Source organism: Oreochromis niloticus, linkage group LG12, assembly GCF_001858045.2.
Source record: "Oreochromis niloticus isolate F11D_XX linkage group LG12, O_niloticus_UMD_NMBU, whole genome shotgun sequence".
Lineage (NCBI taxonomy): Eukaryota > Metazoa > Chordata > Actinopteri > Cichliformes > Cichlidae > Oreochromis > Oreochromis niloticus.
In genome coordinates, this window is record NC_031977.2 from 27,028,590 (window position 1) to 27,038,597 (window position 10,008).

The 10,008-nt window shown below is 39.7% G+C and overlaps 1 protein-coding gene across 1 annotated transcript; it reads right to left on the reverse strand.

The window, feature by feature from the left end:
• Positions 1-7,195: 7,195 nt before the first annotated feature.
• On the reverse strand, positions 7,196-9,774 carry LOC109204554 (chymase). The gene is made up of 4 exons (XM_019365653.2): positions 9,696-9,774; positions 9,350-9,491; positions 8,404-8,542; positions 7,196-7,538 (listed from the first exon to the last, which is right to left on the reverse strand). Exons 1-4 carry the CDS (start codon positions 9,757-9,759, stop codon positions 7,374-7,376), a joined length of 510 nt encoding a protein of 169 aa, XP_019221198.1. The 5' UTR covers positions 9,760-9,774; the 3' UTR covers positions 7,196-7,373.
• Between the last annotated feature and the right edge of the window lie 234 nt (positions 9,775-10,008).

Here is a 10,008-nt window from a genome sequence, read left to right on the forward strand (position 1 = left end):
CCGGACATCAGCTACAATGAAAAAGACACAAAGCTGAAGCTGCACAGCTGCCTCTTCTTCTCTCATTCTCTCCCGTTTCTACTTCAATCACGAAACTGATCAATGATCAGCTGATCGGCTTTTCTCTCTTGTTTATTTATCGCCCACTTTGCGCCAGAAAGAGGAAACCAGCGGATGTCGCGTTAAACAACAGCAGCACGTTTAAGCTTGATCAGCTGTTGTTAGAATTTATTTAATATTAATTTCTAGTATCAGCTGATGTTTGTTGGAGTCACAGCTGTAAAGCTGCTGGTCATGATATCGGTTTGGTTATCTGGTGAGAGGGAAACATGCAGACGAAACCAGGAGATGTCCTTACTGAATCATCAGAGCTGAACAGGTGATGTAGAAACAGGTTTACCTTTTAGGTGACATGAATGAGTTGAAGGGAAGTTATGAGCTGTTTCTGAGAGACAAATAACACCAGGATCCTTTTCCAAGTAGCTGACAGCTGGTAACTGTGCAGGGGCGGGTCTAGCAAAGTGTTGCCAGGGGGCCAGGTAGGGCATTAACAGGGAAAGGGGGGCACAAGGAAATACTTTTCTTTATTATTCTCATTTAAAATGTCTCGCTTTTAAAAATAATAATTATCTGAGTCTTACAACAAACGATTGATAGATTGATACATATATACCATCAGAACAGTGTACATCACTGTCACAACAGTGTTTGTTTTCATTCAAAGGCTTTATGATTTTTCCTATAATGGTGGGCCGGTCTCTAGTCAAAATGCCCGGGACGATTGTTTTGTCCCAGTCCAGCTCTGTATGCAGCTCATCTGCAGTCTGGTGTTACCTACATCTTCCTATTCAGAAGGCAGAATTTCCAAGTTCTGAGTACAATCAAAAGCACCACGACTGCAGTTTTTGTGTTGGATGTAAAAAGCAGGCTAGAATCATGGCGGCGGTCAACGACGGTCCAGGCGTGGGATTTCTCTCGTGGAAATGTGCACATTATTTTTTCCTTTCTGTTGGTAGGTGGCACAGTGCACTTGTGGCAAGTAAGCAAGCTAGAAGACTGGTAGTCTGGCTGGGTATCCAGTTACGGAAGCAACACATTAACAAGAGAATTCTGAGTAAAACCAAAGTTACTTTCCCTAGTAACTAGTTACTCTGAAAGTAACGAGTAACTTGAAGTAACTGAGTTACTTTTTTAGAGAAGTAACTAGTAATGTAACTAAGTTACTAATTTAAAGTAACTTACCCAACACTGGTGGTAGGTCATAAAAGGAAAATGTTTCATCATGTTTCATTCAATATTTACCATGATAATGAGATTGTGGTGAGCAAATATTAGACTCTTCATATAGGAAGAGTGCAAAATTCAAATTGTCTTCAGTATTCTTTTTTAATCTTAATTAAATTGCTTTTTAGAGAAAACTAAAATGGAGGAAGAAAACATTAAAAATGTTGTTTCGTAGGCACTGGCAGGTTTGAGTTTGAACTCTAAAATCAAACAAATGAAATATAAATTCTTGATGACATGAAAAATTAATGCCTTCCTTTGTTCAAAAGTTAAAAATAGAAGAAAGGATATTAAAAAATTCAAGCTCAAATACTCAGATAAATACAAAAATTTATCTGTATTAAAAATATGTTCACAAGCATCACTTTTGATTTACAGGAAGTGGTGAAACTGTCTGGCTGACAGGCTGAACAATCAAACTTTGTTGTTTTATTTTTATGAATTTTCTGTGTACATTAAAAAAAATCCCATTTCACTGGTTTATCAGAGCACCTTTAGGTATATGTCACAAAGAAGGCCCACTTGGAGGTATTTAAAGTTATTTGGAAAAAGCGAAAATAAGATTTGATTAAAAAAAAAATCTTTTTCACAAATACAAATATAACAGGGCAACAAAGGAAAAACGTCAATTCCAGTGTTTCTGTCATGGTCCCTCAGTCCTCATCATGTGTATGTTCCATTTTCCATAATGTGAAAATCCACAATGCTTTTCACTCAGCCTTTAGTGCTTTCTTCGAAAGTATACCAGCAAGAAGGCAGCCATAATCCCTTAAGAATATACTCAAACTCTAAAGGCCTGAGGTACAAAGTAAGCGATCAGTAGTCCAAATAAGATAGCAGAGAGCAGCTATTCCAGAGGTTTGCAGCTTTTGTAAGACCACAGGACAGTCCCGATATCTCCTGGATTGTCACAGACATTTTTAAAAAATCCTTCCTGTTTTTTATATTTCCTTCTTCGTTTACAGCCATTTTTATCAGAATCAGAATCAGAACTTTATTGTCATTGTCACAGGAAAACGAAATTAAGAATGGTCCCCGATCATTGCATCATCCCTAGCAATATCAAAATATAAATAAAAACAATAAAATTCAATAAATAAAATAGAATACTTAAAATACTAATAAGACGTAACAGTAAACATTCACATACATTCCCACATACATACTTCAGACTGTGCATAGATTAACACAAGAGTGGCGTGATGGATATTTTTTTGTAGTATTCAGATGTGCTATTGCAGTTGGATAAAAGCTGTGTTTGAGTCTATTTGTCCTTACGCTGATTGCCCTGAACCGTCTGCCTGAGGGCAACAGTTCAAACAGGGAGTGGCCAGGATGTGAGGTGTCTTTTATGATGTTTTGGGCCTTTTTAAGACAGTGGATGTTGTGTAGAACTTCCAGTGTGGGGAGAGGGCAGCCAGTGATCTTTTGGGCGATGTTAATGATCCCTTGGAGTGCTTTCCTCTGAGCCCCTGTGCAGCTAGTGTACCAAATGCATATGCAGTAGGTTAGAACACTCTCAATGGTGGCTCTGTAGAAGGACACCAGCAGTCTCTGTGTGATGTTATTCCTCCTGAGAATTCTCAGGAAGTACAGTCTCTGTTGGGCCTTTTTCAGCAGCTCGGAGGTGTTCACACTCCAGGAAAGGTTCTCCTCTATATTGACTCCCAGGAAGCGGAAGCTTGCCACCCTTTCTACTAGAGATGGACCGATCCGATATTACGTATCGGTGTCGGTCCGATACTGACCTAAATTACTGGATCGGATATCGGCGAGAAATAAAAAATGTAATCCGATCCATTAAATATAAAAAAAAAAACACCTCACAAAACTTGCGACACGGCGTAACTCGGCTCATAACCGTAGCACGTCGGAGCAGTGTGCGTCAGGTGATAGAGCGGCTGTGTGTATTTGTAGCCTGCTACCAAACCAGCATTTCATCTCCCAGGAAGTGATCCCAGAGAGAAGTAAAGCAAGTGTGTAAGTTCATCTCTGAATGTTTGTAAAGCATTCCCACGTTAAGCTTAACAACCGATATATGGAGCGACTGCCTCTCTCTCTCTCACCTTCCTGCTCCTACTTCAATCGTGAAACTGCTTAATGATCAGCTGATCGGCTTTTCTGTCGCGAGTCCGTGTCTCTTCTTTGTTTTTGGTCCACTTTGCACCAGAAAGAGGAAACCAGCGGCTGAACAACAGCAGCACGTTTAAGCTTGATAAGCTGTTGTTAGAATTTATTTAATATTACTTTCTACACCAGGATCCTTTTCTACGTAGCTGACGGCTGGTAACTGTGCAGGGGCGAATCTAGCAAAGTTTAGCCAGGGGGGCCCATAGGGCATTAACAGGGAAAAGGGGGCACAAAGACATACTTTTCTTTCTTATTCTCATTTAAAATGTCTAGCTTTTAATAAATAATTATCTGAATCTTACACCCAAAGTTTTAATCTGATGTAAAATGTATATTAGTCCATTACTGTATATAGTAACTGTTAAGTCTAATATACCCTAGTAAGCTATAGTACTTTTTCCTTTGGGAAGGTACCATCTGTGCAGTCTGCAGTTCTGTTGAAGAAAGATGTTGAGTCTATTTAATTATTCTTGAAAAATAATTTATTTCTGTGCATTTTTTTTCACACTGCATCAAATTAAAGTTGATTACATCGATTAAGCATCATGAGGCGGAGGGTGGGGGGTGGTTCTCTATTTTCTTTTGCTGGGAGTTTGCAACCCTATTAGTTAGGTTGCTTAATATTTCTGCTAAGTACTCTTTAAAATACCAGAATTGGGAGGATGGAGCAGGTTTAAGTTTATTAGATTGATCAGTGTTGCTGAACTATGAAATATTTTGGGTGCAGTGTATTTTTTACATACAGGTATAACAGAATAGCTTTAGTGTTGATGTTTACTTAAACTTGAGTATGAACTTATACAAAATGCAGCAAGATATTGAAAAAACTGTTTTATTGATTATAAAACACACTATATCGGATTCATATCGGTATCGGCAGATATCCAAATTTATGATATCGGTATCGGTATCGGACATAAAAAAGTGGTATCGTGCCATCTCTACTTTCTACACAGGCCCCATTAATGAATAGTGGTTGGATCTCTGCCTTTTTCCTTCTGAAGTCTATTATGAGTTCTTTGGTTTTTGAAGTGTTTAGGAGGAGGTTATTGGTCTTACACCATGACGTCAGCTGCTCCACCTCGTCTCTGTACGTCGACTCGTCTCCCTTGGAAATGAGCCCCACCACTGTGGTGTCGTCTGCAAATTTCACAAAGATGTTGCTGTGGTGGCGAGGAGTGCAGTCGTGTGTATAGAGAGAGTAGAGCAGTGGACTGAGCACACAGCCCTGGGGTGAGCCAGTGCTGAGACTCAGGGCTGAGGATGTGTGATGGCCAACTCTGACTCTCTGTCTACGGCCCGAGAGGAAGCTATTGATCCACATGCAGGTGCTGTATGGAAGCCCCAGGTCTTGTAGCTTGGCCACCAGTTTGTGTGGAAGGATGGTGTTAAAAGCTGAGCAGTAATCCACGAAGAGCACCCACACATAGCTCCCATGCTCTTCCAGGTGTGTTACTACAGCATGGAGTGCTGTGGCTACAGCGTCTTCCGTGGACCGGTTTGCTCTGTAGGCAAACTGGTGTGGATCCAGGCTGCGGGGCAGGGCTGCTGTGATGTGTCTGCGGACCAGCTTCTCAAAGCATTTCATTACCACTGGGGTGAGTGCCACCGGTCTGTAGTCATTCAGGCCGGTGATGTGGGGCTTCTTAGGCAAGGGGACTATGGTGGAGGACTTCAGACAAAGTGGGACAGTCGCCTGTGCGAGGGATTTGTTGAAGATCCTGGTGAAGATCCCAGCCAGCTGTTCTGCACAATCCCTCAATATTCAACCTGGCACACCATCAGGACCCGCCGCCTTCCTCAAGTTAACAGCCTGCAGCATGCGCCTCACCTTGTGCTCTTCCAGGGTGAGGGTGGTGCTGCTATGGGTGGCGTGTTGCTGCTGTGGCTCCAATACCTCCGGTACCATGGTCTCAAAGCGGGCGAAGAAGATATTCAGCTCCTCTGCCAGCTCCAGGTCACTGTCCGCAGCTCCGAGATTGACCTTATAGTTGGTTAGGTGCTGGATGCCTTGCCACACCTGCCGGCAGGTGTTACTCTCCAGATGGTCCTCAATCCTCCTCCTATAGTCCCCCTTCGCCTCTCTGATGCATCTCTTCAGGTTGGATCGGGCTGCGGTGTACTGATCCCTGTTGCCAGACCTGAATGCAATGTTCCTCTCCTTCAGCAGCTACCTGACCTCCCGGGTCATCCAGGGCTTTTGGTTGGGGTAAGCCCGGATACATTTGACTGCTGTAACAGTGTCTATGCAGTGTTTTATATAGCAGAGAACAAGTCCTGATGTTCAAAGATATCCCAGTTAGTCCTGTCAAAACAGTCTTGCAGCTGCTGAGAGGCACCCTCTGGCCATATGGTAATATTCTTTGTGATGGTAGGAGCAGTTTTCTTGAGGGGGGCATATGCAGGGATTAGAAACAGTGACAAGTGGTCAGACTGACCCAGATGTGGGTCAAGAAGGGGTAAAGAAGCTGAAATTTGCACTGAAAAGAAAATTTGCCATGAGCAGGATTCGAACCCGGCCCTCCTGGTCGCAAGGCAGCTAGTCATCTCACTGAGCCAAACTCATTCTCACAAGAAAAGAAATGGAGAGACTGACAATTATGCTGAAATGAGCAGAAGCTTCTGAGAATAATGCTGATATGAGGTGAAATGGTTGAAAATTCTGCAGAAAAGAGGTAAGTCAGCAGAAATTCTGCTGAAAAGAGGTGAATCAGCAGAAATTCTGCTGAAAAGAGGTGAATCAGCAGAAATTCTGCTGAAAAGTGGTTAACAAGCAGAACGTTGCACTGAAAAGAGGTGAATCAGCAGAATTTCTACTGTAAAGAGGTTTTTGGTGAAAACAGCTGAAAGAGCTGGAATTTGTGCTGAAAAGGGGTGAAGCAGCTGAAATCTGTGTTGAAAAGAGTTAAAAAGTTCAACTGAGTACTGAAAATATTGTTGCCACAAGCGGGATTTGAACCCGGGCCTCCCAGTCTGAGAACGGCTGCTCATCTCACTGAGCTAAAACACAGCTAAGCCCGGCGAGCAAAATCAGTGACCCCACTGATAATGTGGAAGAAATGGGCAAAAAATATTCCAAAAAAAATTCAATATCTCAAAAAGTATAGAAGTTATGAGCACCAAAAGTCATAACCGGCATAAGCAGAAATAGCAGAATTTTTTTAAAGTTTGAATGGCGAAAATCTAAGCATAAATGACAATCCAATAATATAACTCTGACAATAAGATCAGAGAATAATCACATCATGCATCTGCTTGTTTGCCTTCTGAAAATACAATTACAAAAATGTTTCTTTAAAAGAAATTAAAAGTTAAAAGTTATTAAAAGTTATTAAATTTGAATACTAAAAATAAAAGACTAAACTATTAGTTTTGGATCACAAACATTTTTAAAGATTTAGGAGTTAGTGTAAAAAGACAATTTTGAAAGAATTGCAGTACAAACAACGAAAGAGAGAAAGAAAGAGATCTTTTTTTATTGATGCTGTTAGTTTTATTAGAAAGTAGAAAATGTAAAAGGCATATAAAAATGTTGCTGGGGTTTTCATAAACAAATTTTTTATGTCAATTTTCTAGTTAACAGTACTAAGTATTGTCTTTTCACAAGTAAGACAATAAAAGATGGGTAAAGGTCGTTTTCCACTGCAAGAAGAAATTATTTTAGGAATTGTTCTTGTAGAAATTCTTTCAGAAATAGCCACATTTATGTAGACTCTACAGCAACAGCAGCCAAAATGCAATTCTGGAAAATGAAATAATCCACAAACCATCACAATGATTGTCCAAGAGAAAGGCTACAAAGAGGATCTGGTTTTATGTTTCTGCAGTGGATAGTACTAACCATGAGATGGCTGATATCATATATGTGTAGTCTCTATGGTGAAAGCAGTGACAGATTAAGCATAAAAGCATCAAAGATTTTTGGCTTGCTTAGCTCATATGTATTGATGCCTGTGGATTCATGGCATTTCATATGACTTCATTGTTTCTTTGATCCAGTTGAGTTGTTTGTTTGAGCTGAATGCGTAGACTCCCGGTACGTTCTCTTTACTCTTACACGGGATTCCAAAAGAAGTAGCTCCAACCAGCACCCCATTGCACAACAGTGGCCCTCCTGAATCCCCCTGCAGCAAGAACAAATACATGGTAGTCATTCTTTGACTACTCGTGGATGTTATTAAATCCCAGTTCTTTGTATTCTTTAAGGCAAAGAAAGACACGGCTCAAAATGGTGTAACTCAAAAATGATCTTTAATTTTACATTTTCCGGAAAATGGAGACTGAGCACACACACAAACGCCAGCTCACGTCTGGGGCATCAGGAGCCTGTCTCGCTATATATAAACTACGGAAGGGGAGTCTGTCTTCCTACTGTCAGGGGTTGAGGTGAAGGGAGACCAGACATCAGAGCAGGAAGGTGAAAGCTCAGAGGACATATCAGCTTTTGAGGAGCCTGAAAAGACGTTTTTCTTCAGGCTTGTCTCCTGTATGGTGGTTGATAAATCAAATTCCAGAACCTCAAAGCCCCAGCTCATACAATACTTCTTATCCACAATGGACACTATCTGTCATCATTTTGCACCTTCTCAGGGTCCTCAAAAGCTGGTATGTCCTCCTTCTGAACTTTCACCTTGCTGCTCTAATGCAGGGGTGTCCATTTGATTCAGGTGTGTCGGAGCAAGGCTGCATCTAAAGCTGCAGGACAGTAGCTCTGGAGGACTGGACTTGGACAGCCCTGCTCTAATGTCAGGCCCTGACAGCTCTTAATATGACTCTGCTTCATCATATCATTTTGTGATCTAACAAGACTTTATGTCCACTTCAAGAGACAAAAGATAAATAAATAACAATAAAAAAGATACAACATGTTTCTTTGAAACAAAATATTTAAATTATCTGAAAATAAAATTTAATAAAGTATTTTTATTCTGGGTTTCAGGAGAGTAACTTTTGCTTCACGTGGTATTGATCAGTGAATTATCAACTTACCTTGAGCAACATGAGGTCATTGACCTTGGTTACTTCATGATAGCCAGGATGAGGAAATTGTTTCTCAACCACTCTGACCTGCCAAGAATCAACTTCCACTTTCCTGCGGGAGTGCACTCCCAGTATCACTAGAATCATACTGTAAACAAAAACAGTTCATGTATATAAAATGCTAATAGGTCAGGAGTTTGTAAAACAATCATAAAATAATCATAGTTGCCTCAGTATATTTGGAAAATTTCACCCGTGCTGTTATTGAGCCTTAAATGAATTTCAAGATATTTTCTCACAGCTGAATGAAAATTTCAACATTATAAAAATGTTTTAGATGATAAAATCTATCTCATATTTCATGTGTATGTAGCTGTGATGTCTGTTATTCTGTAACTGAGTGCAATTTTGTCTCTCGGACAATGACTAGTGCAAACAAAATACTCTGTGAAGATACAACACACAATAAAATGGACAAAGTATAAATAAAAAATGAACAATAACTTATTTCCCAGTGTTTTAAATGTTGTATATTCATCCTCTCCATTTATTAGGCAGTTTTAGATTAATAATTATAATAAAGCGTTTTGAAAAGATTCTGAACAAAATAAACTGACACATTTTAGTGTCTACTTTATTGTTCCAGTTCTGAAGCAAATGTAACATTAAAATACCTTTAAACAGAATTTGTATGTTTGTTATTTAAAAGGCACCTTTTATACATATTTATGAATATTTTAAAGGCTGGATTAGAACTGTTTTTTGTCATTTCTTGGAGTGTAATCAACTTCTGTTTTCATTAATCTGCCAAGCTGTCAGATCAAGTCATGTCTTATAGACCTTTTCCTTGTGACCTCTCGTTAGATCTCTTTATTTATTATCTTTCCCACAGTCAGTTAAACATAAATATTGCAATATTTTGATTTGAAAGTTTAAGAAAAGTAAGCGTTATTACTCATTGCAGTGGGCGGCTGTCAGGACCCATTGTGGATGGATTAATGTCCTGCCACACAAAGATTGTACACCTACAAAAAAGGCCATGAAAGGCAACGAGTGTGGCTTGACTTCTGTCCCCCCAATAATCTCAGAACCATGACCTAAAGCAAAAAGAAAATATCCAGTCACATAACAAAATCAGCAGATGATACAGTCAAAAACAGATGAGTGAAACAAACACCCTTCACCAACTGCTTTTGTAATGCTGAAACATGTAAATAATGTGACTATGCATTCTACTTGTTTAAATGAATGAGAAAATTGTCTACAAGTAAATTAAAGTATAATAGAAAAATATGAATCACCTGGCTGGATGATCATGAGGAGCATGCATGAAACAAAAACACTGAAATAACTCTGGCAGAACATTTTGCCTTTTGTCTCTGGTAGATGTTGAATGCACTGAAACTGTGACGCTCAGCTTTATATAGAGAGCTGAAAGGATGTGGTCTGACAACTGAAATGAACAAGTCAGCAAAATGGGCTCCTAAACGCTTCTAAGGTTGTTATCAAATATTAACAACCTTACACCATTTACCATCACCACCACCACCAACAACAATAACAACAGCAACACACACACATATATTTACACACTTTTTGATCATGAGAAATTTG